This window comes from Aethina tumida, chromosome 1 (assembly GCF_024364675.1).
Source record: "Aethina tumida isolate Nest 87 chromosome 1, icAetTumi1.1, whole genome shotgun sequence".
NCBI lineage: Eukaryota > Metazoa > Arthropoda > Insecta > Coleoptera > Nitidulidae > Aethina > Aethina tumida.
Window position 1 is genome coordinate 58,937,991 of NC_065435.1, and position 20,825 is coordinate 58,958,815.

The 20,825-nt window shown below is 35.8% G+C and overlaps 1 protein-coding gene across 1 annotated transcript; it reads left to right on the top strand.

Annotated features, from left to right (window-relative positions):
- The first annotated feature begins 1,699 nt into the window (after positions 1-1,699).
- On the top strand, positions 1,700-19,268 carry LOC109608471 (dynein axonemal heavy chain 8). Its single transcript, XM_049970485.1, has 62 exons — positions 1,700-1,993; positions 2,048-2,267; positions 2,320-2,462; positions 2,517-2,715; positions 3,082-3,245; positions 3,298-3,801; positions 3,853-3,996; positions 4,052-4,326; positions 4,374-4,599; positions 4,647-4,760; positions 4,814-4,940; positions 4,994-5,262; positions 5,313-5,448; positions 5,508-5,687; positions 5,747-5,900; positions 5,960-6,132; positions 6,186-6,325; positions 6,382-6,562; positions 6,620-6,782; positions 6,836-7,010; positions 7,062-7,480; positions 7,533-7,644; positions 7,697-8,025; positions 8,079-8,250; positions 8,304-8,457; positions 8,513-8,874; positions 8,923-9,128; positions 9,178-9,398; positions 9,449-9,597; positions 9,651-9,787; positions 9,841-10,200; positions 10,251-10,477; positions 10,530-10,627; positions 10,681-10,799; positions 10,856-11,271; positions 11,325-11,672; positions 11,729-11,847; positions 11,903-12,065; positions 12,123-12,296; positions 12,347-12,617; positions 12,667-12,896; positions 12,950-13,166; positions 13,217-13,535; positions 13,593-13,819; positions 13,876-14,098; positions 14,150-14,494; positions 14,549-14,764; positions 14,822-14,959; positions 15,012-15,308; positions 15,360-15,544; positions 15,594-16,289; positions 16,348-16,633; positions 16,682-17,074; positions 17,128-17,326; positions 17,431-17,692; positions 17,739-17,978; positions 18,033-18,200; positions 18,253-18,394; positions 18,443-18,632; positions 18,692-18,813; positions 18,874-19,035; positions 19,095-19,268. The coding sequence occupies exons 1-62, from the start codon at positions 1,778-1,780 to the stop codon at positions 19,218-19,220; spliced, it is 13,842 nt and encodes a 4,613-aa protein (XP_049826442.1). The 5' UTR covers positions 1,700-1,777; the 3' UTR covers positions 19,221-19,268.
- The last annotated feature ends 1,557 nt before the right edge of the window (positions 19,269-20,825 follow it).

Sequence of the window (20,825 nt, forward strand, 5' to 3'; positions counted from 1 at the left end):
TTTTGATAATTAAAGAATGAAAAAAACAACATTTTTCTATCTTTTTATTAACCTCATATTTTCATTAACATTTCAAAAAGTCCTCCATTTGCATTAACACATGAATTTATTCTATTCGATTCAGTTCTTGCTCGTTATTAATTTCACTAAATATATTTTCAATTTTTTTTATGTAATTCATTCTTCTATTTTATTGACTAGTAGAAAATAACCCTATCTTTTATTCGGTCCCTCACTGTAAAGTCTATTGGATGACTGATGACCTCGGAGGCCAATTAATAGGAGCCTCATTGCCATGACCAAACCATTGATTTGGAAAATTTTCGAAGACCATGCATATACCAAAAATCATCAATCAATCTTCTGTTCAATGAGATGTCATATTTACGCCCAAATTTTGACCACCTATTTTAGAAACACATTATACATTCGTTGTATATTAAGGTAACATTGGGAAATACTAAAAATGATTCCAAGACCAAAATAACTTATTTATTTTATTATAATATTAACAATTTGTCTTGAAAAGGTCTCAGGTGGCTCAGTTTTAATATATTCATATTAATAATGATAATTAACTAGCTACCTTTAAGGTGTGAAAAAATTTAACTATTAAAAGTAAGACATAAAGTTGTGTTACTCCATTCTTTGCCTTCAGTTCTTTAAAAGGGTCGAAACAATTTTTTTGGGAAAGCAAGAAGCAGACAATTATTAAGATCTGGTTACTAAAATCTAAGGTGTGATATGTCATTAAATATTCATGTCCTGGATCCTCATTACTTTTAGAAAACTTATGGTGCTGTAAGTGACGAGCACGGTGAGAGGTTCCACTAAAATATTTCAAAGATGGAAAGAAAATGTCAGGGAAATTGGAACTGTCGATGGTTAGCCAACTACTGGACTATAGTGTAACATGCCCTAGAGGCTGCTTTTAAAAATCAGACTAACAAACGCAATACCTTAAATTAAATGACAAAATCTGCTATTTAATTCTTTTGTTGAACCAACAATTTAGTGTTATCTGTATTTTCTATGTGTATTGTATATGCCTACAAATTAGAATTTTTTTATATATTTTTTGAAAGCGAACTAAAATCTTTCATAGATTCTGCATTCTTGAGACTGTAAGAAAAATTAAACTCATTTTTGATCACACTTTCAGAATTAGTTTATTACGTACACATGAAGCAATATTTGAAACTTTCCTTGAGTCTCTAATGAATGGTTTTAGGATGTTCATTACGTTGTTCATCTTCAATGCATTCGTTATCCCTTTTAAACTGACAAAACCACAAACCTGTGACTCTTCTCCAAGTGTATTGCAAATGCGAAGTGTCGTTTCTGTCGTTTTAAGTTCATTTTTGAAGTTGCAAATTTGTACGAATTATAGTACTATTTTCTCAAAAAAGTTTTATATACAATGTAGGAAAAAATAGCATAGTGGGAAAAAGCATAAAAAGTTTTTAAATAATGTTAATAATGTACATTTTAAAACAAAAATATTAAAATATAATATATGAGTCTTAAATTATTTTTCCCGGTATTTAGTATAATAAATATACGATTTACTGAATCCTGAGTATCCGAAGTATTTGAGAATTATGGAATAAATTATTTCTTATTCTTAGACAATCGTTGCCATGAATTACGTTTATTATATAATAAATATATTGACAAATATATTGACAAACGTAAAAAACTGATTTTATACATAATTTATACTTCAATCTTGTCACCAATTTTTATATTTTTTAAAAAGATACACAAAGCGAATAAAATGAATTCCCCACCTCCAGAAAGTGATGACGAAGATGAACGCACCGCCAGAGAAATCGCCTCGGTGGAGGTGTCCATTGTTAATTCGGATTTAAAAATTCTGATGGACGTTGCCGCCGAAATAGCCCGTGTAGCGAACACCAAAAGAAACACTTCACAAGCCTCGAAGAAAAAGAGCGTATCGACAATTACACAGGAAAATCAAAAAGAAAAAATGGTACGACGAGGGAATCTGTTTAATATGTAGTCGTGTATCTAATTTGTGTTGTAGTTGAAAGCGAAAGAAGCCAGATACACCAGGATGCAAGAGATTCAGCCGGCACATAGACACATTTGCGACATGGTCGCGATGTACTGGAACTTGGATACGAACGAAGTGGTGGACGGAGTCGGTGATGATATCGCCTATATACAAACGTTGACCGCCTTCGTCGAAGGTAACGCGGAAGCCGCTTTGTTTTACTGGCAGGACGGACCGCCCCTGGAATTCGGTAATACGGAAAACAATTACCCGATTCTTAACTGAAAAATTTTGGCTCCCAGACAGCGGAAGATATGTTCCGGTTCAACCGGCCGTGATCAAACGAATAACCGTTACCGAGGGTACTAAATTACCTTTAACTGGGAAGGCGGTTGCCGTGTTCAAATGTAAGAAGGGTGCTCTGGAAATGAAGAATATAAACGACGTAATTATTATTATTCGTTTCCTCGTAGGATTTTGACCTAAATGTTTTTTTCAGGATTTATGTCTTGTGCAATTTGATATGCATAACGGCACAGAAATCACGGCTGCGTTGGTTTTCGATATTTTACATGATCTTATCTCACCCACAATGAATATATACAAAGAATGGGGCGATTTGTTAAAGACGAGCTGCGGTTTGAGTCAAAAGCAGAATTTCGAAGGCGAATTTTCGTCTTTTGTCAATTTTCTTCAAAGTGAGTAATTATCAAATATCCAACCTCAAACTACCTGAGAGTGGAAGAGGGACCGACCAAGTACTGACGTACTGATTAAAAATTTATTATGAATATAAATTAATTAACTATTTTACTTAATTGAATTTATAAATTTATAATATATTTCTATTAAGTATATTTTTTTTATTTAAACATGATATCACCAAAAAATCAAAATTTACTACACAAATACAATAGAAACATTTGAAGCAATTAATTCAGTAGTTGTGTGTATTCAATTAGTGGTTATTGGACAGTTTCAAATACCATGTCAGCCATCGATTAGAAAACCCTTAATGAATAATTCGATAGCATTACTTGATGGTATAATATATATCTTTTCAGAAACGAAGGTAGATTTGTCTGGAGTAACGAGTTTCGATTACGACGAAAAATTATATAATGATTACATATGTACTGCGGAAAAAAGAGATGCAGCTTGGATGAACATTGAGTTGAAACACAACGTCGAACATGCGGTTCGACTTTGGAACAAAACTATCGAAAAGGTATGTTTATATTAGATATTGTCTTTCTTATTTCGTAATTGTCTGTCTCCAGTCGTTGGTTCAGTACCATCAACTGAGAAGGGAAGACGAGTTTGTCGGACCCACGGTAGAAATAGAGTACTGGAGACGACAACTGGCTCGTTTCACCAGCATAGCGGAATTCGTTGAGACGGAAGTTGCTATAAACTACATCGCGTACCTCACCGAGAAACGTGACAAAAACATCTTGAGACAATGGCACAAACAGCTAGGAGAAGTGTATAATACGAAAAACGAAGCAGCTGACAATTTAAAGTACTTGTACGCGCTAGAAAAGTTTTGGCACTTCTTGTACCGCGTCGACGTACCGTACATGAGTCCCATGATACCGCCGTTATTGCACGCATTGCGTATGACTTATACCACGTCGAGATATTACAATAACACCGCCAACATCACCGCGATATTGGTGAAGATCTCCAATCAGCTGATCATCCGGTGCAGAAGCTACATCAATTGCAACGCAAGCAGGACCGTCTGGAATCAACCTAAAGTGGAAGTGATCGACAAGATGAAGGTGCCATTAAAAATCTTGAAGTACTGATTGTGACTGTTGATTATTTTGTAGATTTGTCTGGACCTCTATTTGAAATATTTCCAGTGCTTCAAGCGCACACTGAAACAAATGCAGGCGGCTGGCGAGCCTCCGATCTCTTGCTCAGAAATGTATATATTCGGAAAACTGGAAACGTTTAAAAAACGATTGGAAAACGTATTTTTTCCATTTAACTAATTATTTTTAAAGAGTAATAGCTCTTGTTGTTTAGATCATTTACGTACTGGATACGTCGGTAAAATATTCCATATTACAAAGCAGTACCATCGAAGGAATCGACGATTACGCCAATAAATTCATAGAGTTCCACAGAAACATTTCCGTACAGAAGTACGACGCGTTGAATCATCGTTTACACTACTTCGACAGAGACTTTCAAGAGTTTCAGCAGAACGTGGTAGATACAGAATGGGAATTGGAGGAATTCGTCGGAACATTATTAGGGAACAACCCGGATGTAGACAACGTTCTGAGATTGTTAAAAAGGTGCGTGTGTTCTAACTTTTTACGTTATCTAAAAACATTTCATTAAGGTTTGACAAACTGGGCCTCGAATGTCTTCATTTGGAAGAACGTTACTTGGAAGCCTTCGAAATGTTTGCAGATGAATTGGGTATAGTGAGGGACAAATATAACGAAGAACGTCAGAATCCCATTTTGCCTAAGATCATGCCTCCGGTTTCCGGTCGAATTATGTGGATCAGACAGTACTATAGAAGGATAGAAGATCCGATGAATGTCTTTTTAACGAAACCTAAAGTACGAAATTTATTTATAAAGCAAATTAATCAATGTTGTGATTTTAGATTATGAAACAAAGAAAAATTCAACAGTCCATTCAGCTTTACAATGCTCTTGCTATGGTATTCGTTCATTACGAAAACGTTTATCATCTGGGTTGGTACAAATATGCTGCTCAAGTAAGTACCCGATCCGTTCGATAACGATTTTTTTTTTATATAAAAAACCTTAGGTGAGAAATTGTCTGAGTGCTCCGATTTTGATCAGACATCCAAAAACCAGAAGATACGTGGTTAATTTCCACCCCTACATCATAGAAGTAATCCGAGAAGCTGAATACATGTACAAATTAGGATTGAGTAAGTGATGAACTACCTTCGTATAAAACATGTCATTCCATTTAACTATTTAGATGTCCCCGATGTCGGACAAGTGATGGTGTTTTCTAAAGACAAAATCTTAAATGCCAGAGAAGTGGTAAAAGAGTTGGTGAGCAGAAATGACAAGTTAAGAATGAGCATACCTACATTATTTCTGCCTATGATGAAATGTTTACTGATCAAACTCGAAGATGTGTTCATGCCTGGCTTTTCTGCCATTACCTGGACATCTTTGAACATACCGCATTTTTGCGAAAGGGCCATCGAAATTCTGGACTATATAGAGTTATTTGTTAAAGAGGTATCAAACTTGAGCAATTGAAAACGACACACTCAGTCAAATTCTTTCAGGTTAAAGACATAAAAGAAGCCAGAATTGAAGAAGTACTGGACAAAATAGGACAAACCTGTTTGGCTTACGTGCCAGATGAAGCTGTGTCTCCTCAAGAATTCGTCGAAATGAATCTGGAACATAAATTGAACGTCGGTAAGTTAATGTGCTAGTAGAACTGCAATCAATTTATGGTTCTGTTATTTCTCTTTCAGCCAAAGATTTACAATTAAAATCATCGACGGTTCAAGGAGCTGTGATTGCTCTGATAAATAAATTTATGGATGTCCTGGACGTACCCGAATTTCAACAGAACAAATACAATTGGCTGGACAAAGAAGCAGCTCTAAAACCTGTCAGTTCGGGTTCGAAGTTCATAGTATCAGGCGATGCAGGTATGATTTCGACAAAATTTCTGAAGTTTACAAATAGCACGTGAGAGTGATTTTTTCAGCTTTCAAAGAAATCGACCGAAACGTTCAAATGGATTTGACAACGATACACAACGATTGCATCGAAATGTTCGGATACTTCAACATGAAACTAGTGGATTCGTTAATAAAAGCCACCAAATTATCACTAGACTTGATTCGCAGCAGAACATCTACGTAATTTATTATTAAACTGTTCAACTCTGATACCAAAAATAATGTTTACGTTGTAGGAGACAAGAATCCGGTGATCATACGACACCATTGATGAAAACTTACATGGAACTGATGATTCCGAATGCTGTCATAAATCCAACGCTGGAAGACATACAAAACAACTTCCTGCAAGTTTTAAATTCGGTTTTGGACACTAACAAGTACATAGCATTTTGGGGTCAAGATATGGACGGTAAGTTTATAATGAGAATAAAATTTTGACGTTTAAAACATGAATGATTTCAGAGGACGACATTAACGAAATTAAAATATACGAATTGAATTATTATAAAATCGTCGCCGAACACAAAGAAATCGTACGAATCGTTATGGGATTACAAGGAGTGTTGTACATGCTGCGTCCGGACGTTCAGCTTCTCCTAGGAGTTAGTTAATAATATTTGTTATTAATTTATTTATCCCCGCTTGTCAATTTTTAAAGGAATATCTCAAGTTCAGTTACTTGTGGGCGGAAGATCGTGAAGATCAGGTCAAACACTTCTGCGAAACTAACCCACTTATTGTTGAAATAAGCGAAAAGTTTTTGTCCTTCGATATTAGAGCGGAGGATATCAAACAATTGCCTGAAAAACACAATTTGGGAGCCATCGAAGTGAACATGGGTAATACTTAAATTAAAACCTTTACATAAATTATTTGTACATACAATGATATTTTAGAAAAGTACAAATTGGCATTGATAGTCGAATCGGATGCCTGGAAGCATATTTTAGGCAAACAGCTGGGCATCATCTACAAGGCGAAATTAAACGCGATGGTGGACTTTATAAAAGCACAAGAAAAGATCCTAAACAAACCCATTAAAGATTTGGAGGACTGCAGGTAAATTGAACACGTTTATGGCTGCGAGCAAGTGACTATCGTATTTTTGTCAGGGTTGGAATGCAATGCCTCGAAAGAATCAGGGACAATTTCATCGAAATGGACATGGATCTGGAAATAATGGAAGAAGCGTACGCCATATTTGCTAAATTCAAAATAGACGTGTCCAAAGAGGACATCGAAAGAGTCGAGGGACTCAGATACAACTTCGAAAACATGATAAATCACGTAAGACCCTCTTTTACCACCTATTCACTTTTTATTCGTTGACATTTTCAGTCGAAAGTGGTGCAAGAAAACATCTGCAACGTGCAAGGCCCGCTTCTTGAAGAACTGACCGAAGGAGTTCGTCTGTTCAAGGTGGAAGTTGAACAGTTCGATATAGACTTCGAGGAAAGAGGACCGATGATTCCGGGTCTTTCGGCTCGGGAGGCCAGCGACAGAGTGTTAGTGTTCCAAGATAAATTCGACGATTTGTGGCGCAAATTTGAAATGTATAGCAGCGGTGAACGACTTTTCGGTCTGGAAGTCAACGACTATCCGATCTTACATAAACGCAAGAAGGAATTCAACTTGTTGAACAAGCTCTACAGTTTGTACTTAGCTGTTAATCACAGTATTGATGGATACTACGATATTCTTTGGACTGAAGTCGACACGGAGGTGATATTTGCGGAATTGCAAGAATTCCAAAACAGGTTTTATTTATTGATTATTGATTTGGTGGTTAACTTTTTTAAATTAATTTAGATGTCGCAAACTTCCCAAGGGCATGAAGGATTGGCCTGCATTTTTGGATTTGAAGAAAAAAATAGATGACTTCAGCGAGACTTGTCCTTTATTGGAAATGATGGCTAACAAAGTATAAATTAGACTAAATGATGGTAAAACTCTCTATTAACATATGCTTGCAGGCAATGAAAGAACGACATTGGAAACGACTATCAGCCATTACAGGATACAATTTTGATATAGACTCACCCACGTTTACCCTGAGAAGTGTGATGGAAGCACCTTTACTTACTTTCAAAGATGACGTAGAAGACGTCTGTATTGGTGCTGTTAAAGAAAAGGACATTGAAGCTAAATTAAAACAAGTCATTGCCGATTGGTCCATCGTCGAATTATCTTTTTCTTCATTTAAGACTAGGGGTGAACTGTTGCTCAAAGGTGCGGAAACTGGAGAAATAATTTTGCTTCTGGAAGACAGCTTGATGATCATGAATGCCTTATTAAGCAACAGGTAACTTCTTTTGTCACCTCCCATTAGAGATAACAACCTAATCGTTTTTTTAGATATAATGCACCATTCAAGAAGGACATTCAACTGTGGGTGCACAAATTGGTTACCACATCCGAAATCTTGGAGAAGTGGTTGATTGTACAGAACCTGTGGGTATATTTGGAAGCCGTGTTTGTTGGAGGTGATATTGCAAAACAACTACCTGCAGAAGCTAAGCGTTTTAGCGTAAATATTATACGCAACATTTTGAATATGTTTTACCATCTCATTTAATTTAGAACATCGACAAAACATGGATAAGAATTATGCTGAGGGCTCACGAAATACCCAACGCAGTCGAATGCTGTGCCGGTGACGAAACTATGGTTCAATTATTGCCCTTTTTGTTGGAACAATTAGAGACTTGCCAGAAGAGTTTGACTGGTTATTTGGGTATATCAATTATACATCAATTCATAGATTCAATACTTCAAATTCATCTTTTTAGAATCGAAACGACTTTGCTTTCCGAGATTCTTCTTCATATCAGATCCGGTTTTGTTGGAGATACTCGGCCAGAGTTCAGATCCAACTTCTATTCAACCTCATTTGCCCAGTTTGTTTGACGCCGTATTCACGGTGGACTTCGATGAAAAACACTCCGAACAGATTACCGCCATGAACTCGGACTTAGGGGAAAAGATTCAATTCGACAAAAATGTTTCTTGTACCGGAGGAGTGGAGTTCTGGTTAAATAATTTGCTCGACACCGTAAAAGATACGGTGAAAAATGTGATTGCTGTGCAGGCACAGGCTTTGGTCGATCCGGAATATGATTTCATTACAAATTTTCAAGCATATTGTGGACAGGTACAAATTAATAAATCATTAACTGATTTACATTTGTGATATATTTAGGCTGGTCTTGTCGGTGTACAACTGTTGTGGACTAAAGAAGCTGAAGTTGCAATTAAAAAAGCTAAAACCGATAAATTTATTATGAAAATTACCAATCAGCGATTCCTCAATTTACTAAACGATCTTATTGATCTGACTTCCAAAGATCTCACCAAAATGCAGCGAATAAGATTCGAAACTATGGTAACGATTCACGTGCACCAGAGGTAAAATTAATCATTAATTATAATCCAAACATCAAAAAGATCATTTCAGAGACATATTCGATAACATGGTAAAACTAAAAGTAAAGAACGTCTTAGATTTCGACTGGCAGCAGCAGACACGACTGTACTATTACGATGAAACGGACGATGTTGATGTAAAAATCACCGACGCCATATTTCTTTATCAGAACGAATACTTGGGAATCACAGAAAGACTTGCCATTACACCATTGACAGACAGATGTTACATTACATTAGCTCAAGCTATCTGTAAGTCGATCATGATTCAAAAAATAAATCTAATTGAACGTGAATTTAAGGGATTAATGTGGGTGGAGCCCCGGCGGGACCGGCGGGTACAGGAAAGACGGAAACTACGAAAGACATGGGAAGGACTTTAGGAAAATTTGTCGTCGTATTTAACTGTTCCGATCAGATGGATTTCAGAGGACTGGGTAGGATTTTTAAGGTTTTTCTCACTCAGAAACCACTTGACGGTGGTGATCATAATTTATTTTATAGGGATTGGCTCAGTCGGGTACGTGGGGCTGCTTCGACGAATTTAACAGAATCGAACTTCCGGTATTGTCTGTGGCCGCACAACAAATTTACATAGTACTAACTGCCAGGAAGGAAAGAAAACCAAGTTTTATTTTTATGTAAGCTTTGAGTATTTGTTAACGTGCATTTATAAAACGTTACTATTTTCAAGGGACGGTGATGTTGTTTCCATGAACATCGAGTTCGGAATATTCTTGACGATGAACCCAGGCTATGCCGGAAGGCAGGAATTACCAGAGAACTTAAAAATAATGTTTAGGAGTGTCGCCATGATGGTACCCGACAGACAGATCATTATAAGAGTAAAATTGGCGTCTTGTGGTTTCAAAGAAAACATCATCTTGTCTAGGAAGTTTTACACGTTATACAAGTTGTGCGAAGAACAACTATCCAAACAGGTCCACTACGACTTCGGTCTCAGAAACATTCTTTCAGTATTAAGGACGTTGGGTGCTCAGAGGAGGGCCAATCCACACGATACGGAAGAAACGATAGTAATGAGAGTGCTTAGGTAACTCTTTTTCATCATCGGAAACAAATATAAATGTCTTTTGGTTTTAGAGATATGAATTTAAGTAAATTAATTGATGAGGACGAACCTTTGTTTCTCTCGCTGATCGAAGACATGTTCCCGGGTATAAAGCTCACGACTTTTTCATGGAAAGACCTTCAGAAGGCTATCACAAATCAGACGAAAGAAATGGGAGTTATTAATTATCCATCGTGGAACCTGAAAGTGATCCAATTATATGAGACTTCGTTGGTACGCCACGGACTCATGGTGATGGGTAAAAATAACGTCCTTTCTGTTTCGGGACGGTTCAGACATTTTGATTGTAGGACCCACCGGTGCCGGAAAAACTAAATGCATGATCTGTCTGATGAGATCATTATCCGAAATGGGTTTGCCCCATAAAGAAATGAGAATGAATCCGAAAGTATGATTTTAAATTTTAAAAAAATTGTGATTAAATTAAATTCTTAATTTTAGGCGATCACTGCACCACAAATGTTCGGTAGATTAGATGTAGCAACTAACGATTGGACTGACGGCATATTTTCTACTCTTTGGAGAAGAACTTTGAAGATAAAGAAAGGCGAATTTTGTTGGTAAACATTTTGATAAAGCGTATTTTAACTGGCATTATGTCATTCTTACAACGTAGGTTAGTTCTGGATGGTCCGGTAGATGCTGTGTGGATCGAGAACCTTAACTCCGTGCTCGATGATAACAAAACACTAACTTTGGCAAACGGCGACAGAATTGTAATGGCAGATAATTGCAAATTGGTCTTCGAGCCGGATAATGTTGACAACGCCAGTCCAGCTACCGTTTCCCGAATGGGTATGGTCTTCATGAGTTCTTCGGTACTTCCCTGGAGGCCTATATTAGATGCCTGGTTGCTAACCAGACAATCTAACGAAGCGGAAACTATAAGAAATCTCTTCAATAAGGTTTATGACGACCTGAATACATTCGTTATTACCAGATTAAAGGCAAAGATGTTCGTTAGAGAAGCCTGGTACATCCGTCAATGTTATGATGTTCTGCAAGGCGTTTTAGATATTGGAGATGAACCAAGTAATGAATCGGTATTTACTAGAATTACATCTGACAATCTAATTTTTCGATAGAGTTTTGGACGGAAAAACATCTCGAGAGGCATTTTATTTTCTCTGTGATGTGGTCTCTGGGAGCTCTTTTGGAACTCGAAGAACGTGCTAAACTAGAAAAATTCGCGGTTACTCATCCGTCTAAACTTGACTGGCCTAAATGCGGCGAAAACGAAACAATCTTCGAATACGTTGTCAATCCGGATAACGGAAAGTGGGAACATTGGAACAATCGAGTTGAAGAATTTATATATCCCAATGATAGAATATTGGAGTTCGTCAGTATTTTAGTACCTAACGTGGATAATGTCAGAACATCGTTTCTAATTTCTAATTCTGCGAAGCAGTCGAAAGCGGTAATGCTAATAGGTAGGAAAATTGGTCAACTATAAGAGAGAAATTATTAAAATGACATAACGTTGTAGGTGAGCAGGGTACTGCAAAAACAGTAATGATTAAAAGTTACACGCAAGGGTTCGATCCCGACTATCAATTAAGCAAATCATTCAATTTCTCGTCAGCTACAACTCCAAACATGGTTCAGGTAGTTACATCTTTATATGACAAAAATATAGTTTTCATAAAAATTATGGTTATAGAGAATTTTGGAATCTTATGTGGATAAGAGAGTTGGTACAACTTATGGTCCGCCACATGGAAAAACTCTAACAGTATTCATAGATGATATTAACATGCCCGTGATAAACGACTGGGGAGATCAAATAACCAATGAAATCGTTCGCCAATGTATGGAATCAGGAGGTATATATTTATATTAAAAATTATCACGAGAAATATTAATGATTCGAATGTTTACAGGATTTTACAGTTTAGATAAGCCAGGTGATTTCTCGTATATGGTCGACATAATGTTTTTAGCTGCGATGATCCATCCTGGAGGAGGTAGAAATGACATACCTCATCGTCTCAAGCGACAATTTTGCATATTCAATTGTACTTTGCCGAGCAATACGTCGATGGATTTAATTTTCAGTATGATTGTTTCTCTAGTAAGATACATAACTTTAAAATGCAAATTTCAGGTCAGATTGCTTGTGGCTATTTCTGTGTTGAACGATTCAATCCAGTGGTAAGCGAGTTCATAGGAAACCTGGTGCCGTTAACTCGAAAATTGTGGCAAGCCACTAAACTGAAAATGCTGCCGACTCCAGCAAAGTTCCACTATGTATTTAATTTGAGAGATCTGTCTAGAATTTGGCAAGGTATTTTAACTGTAGCTGGAGAAGAGTGTCAAAATCTAGTGTCACTTTTAAAGCTGTGGAGACACGAATGCACTCGAGTTATTGCAGACAGGTAGATTTACGAAAATTAATGGATGATGTATTAAAATTTTTTGGTTCAGGTTTACCAAGAAAGTTGACAAAGACTGGTTTTTCACTAAAATGACGCAATTGGCGGAAGAGGAATTGGGAGAAAACTTCGAACATTATCGTAACGAACATAGCTATTGGGTAGATTTCCTTCGCGAAGCGCCGGAAGCGACGGGAGATGAACCGGAAGATTTTTGTTTCGATGCACCTAAAATATATGAAGAAATTCCTAGTTGGGAATTTCTAAAGGAAAAACTTTTCAGTAAGATGTATATTTGGCTTAAATTATGCCGTTATTTATTCTCTTTGTACTAGGTTTTATGGAACAATATAATGAACAAGTCTACGGAAGCGGAATGGATATGGTGTTCTTTATGGATGCGATGATTCATCTAATGATTATCTCGAGAATTATAAGGAGTGCCAGAGGAAACGCACTTCTTGTTGGAGTAGGAGGTTCAGGAAAACAAAGTCTCACCAGACTCTCATCGTTTATAGCGAACTATAAAAGCTTCCAAATCCAGCTTACCAGGTAATCAAGTTTTCTCATATAACTATAAGATTCATTTTATTATCATTCAGAACGTACAACATCGGTAATTTAATGGACGACATGAAATATTTATACCGCGTAGCTGGATTCGAAGGCAAGGGCATCACTTTCATATTTACCGACAACGAAATTAAGGAAGAAACATTCCTGGAGAGTTTAAACAACATTCTCAGTTCAGGTGAAATTGCCAATTTATTCCCGAAAGATGAAATGGATGAAATCCAATCAGAACTCATACCAGTCATGAAAAAGGTCCAGCCTAAACGTCCACCTACGGTCGACAATCTTTATGACTTCTTTATTACCAGAGGACGATCCAACTTGCATGTTGCGTTATGCTTTTCACCGGTACGTTTTATATTATTATAATTATTGTTGTAATGATGATTCGAATTTGTTTGGTAGGTGGGCGAAAAATTCCGAAGTAGGGCACTCAAATTCCCTGGTCTCATATCAGGCTGCACCATCGATTGGTTCTCTAAATGGCCGAAAGATGCTTTGGTTGAAGTATCATTTCACTTCCTCGGCGAATTTGATATAGTTTGTACGCCAGATATTAAGGAAGAACTCATTATGATTATGGCTGACATTCAAGATGGCGTATCAGTGTTTTGTGAAAGCTACTATAACAAGTATATTATTATAAAACAAGTATTACTATTATATTTTGAAAAATATAATTTTCCAGATTTCGACGAAGAAGTTACGTGACACCGAAAACATTTATTTCTTTCTTAAACACATACAAAGTAACGTATGTTGATCAAAAAGATAAAATTGATGTACTAGCAGTTAGAATGGCAACAGGACTAAACAAATTGGTAGAGGCTCAAGTTACTGTGGACGAAATGCGTCAAGATCTGGCAATAAAGGAGCAAGAAATGGCTGTAGCTTCAGAAGCTGCAGAAAAGGTAATGAAAAATTACATAATCTGACTACCTATTATTAACTGATATTTATAGGTACTGAAAGAAGTAGAAATAGCTTCAGAAGCGGCCAACGCCATTAAAGAAGAGGCATTGGTGGTCAAGGAAAAGGCCGAGAACCTTGTTACACTCATAAGCATAGATCAGGCCGAAGCTGCTGGGAAACTCGAAGCAGCTAAGCCCGCCTTAGATGCAGCTGAAGCTGCTTTATTGACCATAAAGGCTGCAGATATTGCCACGGTCAGAAAACTGGGAAAGCCACCGTATCTCATTACAGTCATTATGGATGCTGTGTTGGTTTATTTCAAAAGAAAACTGGAACCTGTGAAACCTGATTATGAGAGAAATTTTTTGGTATCATCTTGGTCTGAATCTTTAAAGGTGAAAGGATAAATGAAATTTATTTGAACAATATTCTAACACAAAAAAATCTAGGTAATGTCCGATTCATCTTTCTTAAAGAAGCTTCAGGAATACCCTAAAGATACAATAAATGCAGAAACGATTGATCTATTGAAACCTTATTTGACTTATCCTTTATATACGTATGAAAACGCCAAGACTGCTTGTGGTAACGTAGCAGGTTTGATTTCGTGGACAATTGCTATGTCTTCGTTTTACGAGGTCAATAAAGAAGTATTGCCCTTAAAAGTAAATCCTTAGAATTAACCATCTACTACTTACGAAATCTTATTAATAAATTTTTAGGCAAATTTAGCAATTCAACAGGCTAAATTAAATAAAGCTGAGAGTGAACTGTATGACGCTCTAGAGTTATTAAGAGCCAAAGAAGAAGAAGTAAGAGTATGTCAACAATCATTTGATGAAGCAAATGCGTTTAAGCAAGTGAGTAGTTGTCCTGATCTGTTAAGTATAACAATAACTGTCATTATTTTAGAGTGTTTTTGAAGCAGCAATGATGGTAAAAAATAAAGCAGATGCAGCAACTGCTCTAATAACTGGACTGGCAGGGGAACGAGCTCGTTGGAGTGACCAATTGTTGCAATTTAAAGCTGAGACAGAAAGATTGGTAGGAGACGTCGTACTTTTGGTAGGATTTTTGGGTTACACGGGACCATTCAACCAAGAATTCCGCACATTGCTACAACAATCTTGGCTGGATAATATAACTGAAAGGAAGATACCTGTTACTTTAAGCTTGAATATTATTGAAACTCTGGTGGACAATGCGACTGTAAGTCTTTCAATAAATTAATTGGACTCATTTAATGCGTTGATTTAAAAGATTGGTGAATGGAATCTCTTTGGATTACCCACTGACGAATTGTCTATCCAGAATGGTATTATTGTATCTAGAGCCTCAAGATTTCCGCTTCTTATCGACCCTCAGAGTCAAGGAAAAACCTGGATAAAAAATAAGGAGAAACAAAATGATTTATTGGTTACTACTTTAAATCATAAATATTTCAGGTGAGAATATCAGTTTATATGAAAATAGAAAATTAACTGAATTATTTAGAAATCATTGTGAAGACGCCATTAGTTTGGGCTATCCGCTATTGATCGAAGACATTGGAGAAGAATTAGACCCAGTACTGGACAACGTTCTTGAGAAAAACCATGTTAAAATTGGAACAACTTTTAAAGTGAAATTGGGCGATAAAGAAGTCGACTTACATAAATTATTTAAAGTCTTCATTACTACAAAGTTGGCTAATCCCATGTACACTCCCGAAGTATATGCCAAGACGTCTGTAATAGATTTCACAGTCACAATGAAAGGTTTGGAAGATCAGCTATTGGGTAGAGTCATTCTGACAGAGAAAAAAGAATTAGAAACTGAGCGAACCAATTTAATAAGAGATGTAACCGCGAACAGGCGTAAAATTTTGGAATTAGAAGAAAATCTTCTGTACAAGTTGACCACTGTACAAGGTTCTTTATTGGACGATGATACAGTAATAGAGGTGCTAAATAACACAAAAAATACAGCGGCAGAAGTTCGAGAAAAATTAACAATCGCTAAAGAGACTGAGATTAAAATAAACGCAGCTCGTGAAGAATTTAGATCGATAGCTGCCAGAGGTAGTGTATTGTACTTTTTGGTGAGCAGTATGGCATTGGTAAATGAAATGTATCAAACATCTTTAGTCCAGTTTCTCGAAAGATTCGATCTTTCAATGCTGCGTTCAGAAAAAAGTCCCGTAACCTCAAGGTAAACCATACGATTACTAATAATACATTTCAGATAAATTCTTTTTTGGCATTTTTAGGAGAATACTTTTTATAATTGAGTACCTAACGTACGAAGTTTACAAATACAAGTCTAGAGGACTATATGAAAAACACAAATACATGTTTGTTTTATTGATGTGCCTAAGAATTGATCTTGACCGTGGACATGTTACTCATGATGAATTTCAGAACTTCATTAAAGGTGGTGCCGCACTTGACATAAACGCTTGTCCAGAAAAACCGGCCAAATGGATAACAGATATCACCTGGTTAAATTTGTGTGAGCTCTCCAAACTTAGACACTTCCAATTTATTGTTCAACAGGTAACGTAGTTCCCACCTCCGACTTCCCGATTTTTAGTTGCGTTTTAGGTAAGTGCCAACGATAGGCTGTGGAAGAGTTGGTTCGACAAAAACGCACCAGAAGAATCGGTAATTCCCGATGGCTACACAAATTTGGATGTGTTCAGAAAGTTACTGATGATTCGAGCTTGGTGTCCTGACCGCACGATTACGCAGAGCAGAAAATATATTGCCAACTCGTTAGGGCAGAGGTTTGCTGAACCAGTTATATTAAATTTAGAAGTGTTGTATACGGAATCACGCGCATCTACGCCTATTGTGTGCTTCTTAAGTATGGGTTCGGATCCGACTACGTTCATCGAACAGACAGCTAAAAAATTGGAGACCAAAGTAAAATCTATATCTATGGGGCAAGGCCAGGAAGTGCATGCGAGAAAATTGCTGGCTCAAGCTCAAACTGATGTAAAAACAGCACCAGCAATAGTGTGTGGTATCTACATGTCTTGAAATTTTAGGGATTTTGGGCATTACTTCAGAATTGTCACTTATCGCTCGACTACATGGAAGAAGTGCTTGCACAATTATTGGAGTTTGAGAAAGGGAACGTTACGTTCCATCCAGATTATAGATTGTGGTTGACGACAGAAGTACACAATAAATTTCCAATAAGTTTGTTACAATTGTGCATCAAGTTTACCAATGAAGCGCCATCAGGTATATCTTCCACAAAATTGAATTGGATTAAATTGGGACTAAGTTTATCAAAGAATTCCTACTAACAATTACTTTACACGTATCTCATTAAATAATTTATCCAGGTATTCGAGCTGGTCTTCTAAGAACATACTCATCTATGGGGCAAGATCATTTAGACTATTCAGACGCTTGGCAATATATACCGATAGTTTACGCAATTTCTTTTATGCACACCGTTGTTCAAGAACGAAGAAAATTTGGACCTTTGGGATGGAATATTCCATATGAATTTAATTCTGCTGATTGGTTATCTAGTTGCCTATTCCTACAAAATCATTTAGACGATTTAGACCCGAAAAGGGGCGTCAGCTGGGTCACCTTGAGGTACGTTACAAAAGAAGGAAACCCATTATGTTACATTTCATTTTAGATACATGCTTGGAGAAGTTCATTATGGAGGAAGAGTGACGGATGATTTTGATAAAAGGCTACTAAATACATTCTGCAAAGTATGGTTTTCAGATTTAGTTTTCCACGACGACTTCCTATTTTACAAAGGATACAAGATACTTAAATACAAACAAATAAGCGACTATCTGGAACAAATTAGTAGCTTCCCACCGGTGGATCCCCCTCAGGCTTATGGATTACATTCTAACGCTGATATTACGTGAGTTTAAGTTGTCTACATATTTTTAAAATATAATTGTAATATTCCTGGCAGATATCAGACTAAAATGACAATTGAAATGTTTGACCAAATGTTGGCCATTCAACCGAAAGAATCAGCTGCTACTGGCGGTGAGACCAGAGAAGAAGCCGTAGTAAGGCAGGTTAAAGAAATGCAGTCAAAATTGCCAAAGGCTTACGATCCATTCGAAGTAAAGGAAAGGTAAAATGTCAATGAATTAATTCAGTACCATTATTAACACGTTAAATTTTAGGCTCAACATAATGGGGAGACTAAATCCCTTAAATATTTGTTTGAAACAAGAAATCGACCGCATGCAAAAAGTAATAGGTGTTGTGCGGGCTACACTAACTGACTTGGTATTGGCAATAGACGGCATCATTATAATGAACGAGGTAAGTATTCTATAACTTCGTTTATTGTAAGTTAGAAATTGTGTTTAGATATTACGTGACGCGATGGATAATATTTATGATGCCAAAGTCCCTACATTTTGGAAAAAAGGTTCTTGGGAGGCCACCACTTTGGGATTTTGGTACACCGAATTTTTGGACAGAGACGAACAGTTAAGAAGATGGTGCATGACAGGTCGACCCTGTGTATTTTGGATAGGCGGATTTTTCAATCCACAAGGTAATTTGATATATTAGTTACACATTAATTTAGTACATATAATTCGTACTACAATTTAGGTTTTTTGACCGCAATGAGACAAGAGGTATCGAGGGCACATAAAGGATGGGCATTGGACGCAGTAACCCTTCACAATGAAGTAACAAAAAATTCAAGAGAAGAAATAAATCAATCACCACCCGTAAGTTGATTTATTCTAAAATATATATTGTGTCGATACGTGATATACTTTTCTTTTTAGGAAGGAGTAATGTGTTACGGATTATTTTTGGATGGTGCTGGATGGGATAAAAGACATGTCAGATTGAGCGAATCAATTAACAAGGTCTTGTATACAATATTTCCAGTGGTCCATATTTTTGCAATATATTCAACTGCTGCGAAGAGTCCTTCTCTCTATTTTGTAATTTCAGTGGTTTCTAACAAATTTCAATTATTATTATATTATTATGTCTATTTCAGTGTCCTGTATACAAAAAATCCCGCAGAACCGATCTGAACTATATAACAACATTATATTTGAACACAAACAAGCCACCATCCCATTGGTGTTTACGTGGGGTGGCTTTATTATGTGATACGCAGTAATTTTTTTTATTTATATACGTTTATAAAATAAATATTAATTTACTTATATGACAGTTGTATATTACTATTATAATCTAAATTATGTACCACTAGAAGAATAAAATAATTCTCTAAAAATTTTTATTTTTTTATTTAATTTACAGCCTTTGTATTATTTTGGGTTCACTTAGACTACATGTGTCTACTCTTTTAGACTCACTCAATTAATTGTTTATATATAAAAGTAGTTCTTATTGTATTTTCCATTGAGTGTGGTGTTTCAAATTTCTTATATTATAAACAAATTTTCGGGATCATCTTAAGTTTTTAGCATTGTCAGCTATATATGGATCTTGATATTTCATGTTATTTTTATCTTTTCTGGTGTGCAGTATTTTTGAATAGTGCCTCAAAACGTAAGTATTAAATTTCTACCTAAATTAAAATTGAATCTTAACAAAATAGATGTGAAATAGCAGGCCACAGAAATTTTTACATAACTTTACCAAAATTGTTAATATTCTGTCGGATACTCATATTCAATGAAATATCGGCAATGGTCGTTTGCGACTCTTCAATTAGTAACCATAATTCATTTAATTTCATGCTTTTTGGTATTTTAGTAGAGACTACATAACGTTCCATAAGTTTTCAACTGTATTTAGATTCGGACTTTACGTTGGTCAATCGGGAATCTCAACATAATTATCTTTTAACCAAATTTGAACAATTTTAAACGCATGCTTCGTATCATTATCGTATATAAAAATCCATGTGACAGATAAATTATTGTTGACAAATTGTTCCATTATATCTCTCATGAAGTCTCTACATACGAAACGGTCCATTTTACTAATAATTTTTAATCGTCCTATTTCATGCCAAGGAAAGGGATCCCAAACCAAAACATTTCTTTCACCGTGTTTTTGTAGTGTATCCGGGATCCAAAGTTTTATTAGGAGAACGATGGACATATTTTTTACCATCTGAATTTATTCTATTGAACGTGTATTCATCATTCCAAAGTACTCCTCGCCAAAATTCTGGAGGATAAATAATAAATTTTTATGCACACTATTAGTCTTGTTCGAATATACACAATACACTGATATTGTATGACACAATTAATTCATTTTTAATTTATCTAGAGAACAAAAAAAGGATGTTTTTTAATGATTTTTAAAAATTGTCTTTGTTTTTTGATAGAACATTTTCGTATTGTATTTTCATTTGGTATTATTTGAAATTTGTTAATAAGCACTGTAAACCATTTTTAGAAAGCATATTAACTTTTAGCGATGTCTGTAATATTTAGATACTGATGTTTCATGTTAATTATTTCCCTCTTCTCTCATTAAAATGATATAAGTTCTAAGAATAAATTTTTACTATTAAGAGTATTGTTAAATAGTACCACAAAATATAAATATATTTGATTGTGCTATTTCTTTGGTCAATCATATCAGACTAATATATGCATTAAAAGTAATATCTTGGTCGTTTTTGAGATGTGTCAAAAATATAAAAAACTTATAGAATATAGAAATATTTTTATGCTACCTGGACAAAATTTGGATTAGATCCTTTTATGAAATATCTTATAAAAAGTTAATATTTATTTATAAG

Coding starts and splice junctions, on each gene's coding strand:
- LOC109608471 (XM_049970485.1), top strand. CDS start 1,778: ATGAATTCCCCACCTCCAGAAAGTGATGACGAAGATGAACGCACCGCC. Junction 6,133..6,185: donor TTGGGGTCAAGATATGGACG/GTAAGTTTATAA, acceptor GAATGATTTCAG/AGGACGACATTAACGAAATT. Junction 18,633..18,691: donor CGGATTTTTCAATCCACAAG/GTAATTTGATAT, acceptor ACTACAATTTAG/GTTTTTTGACCGCAATGAGA.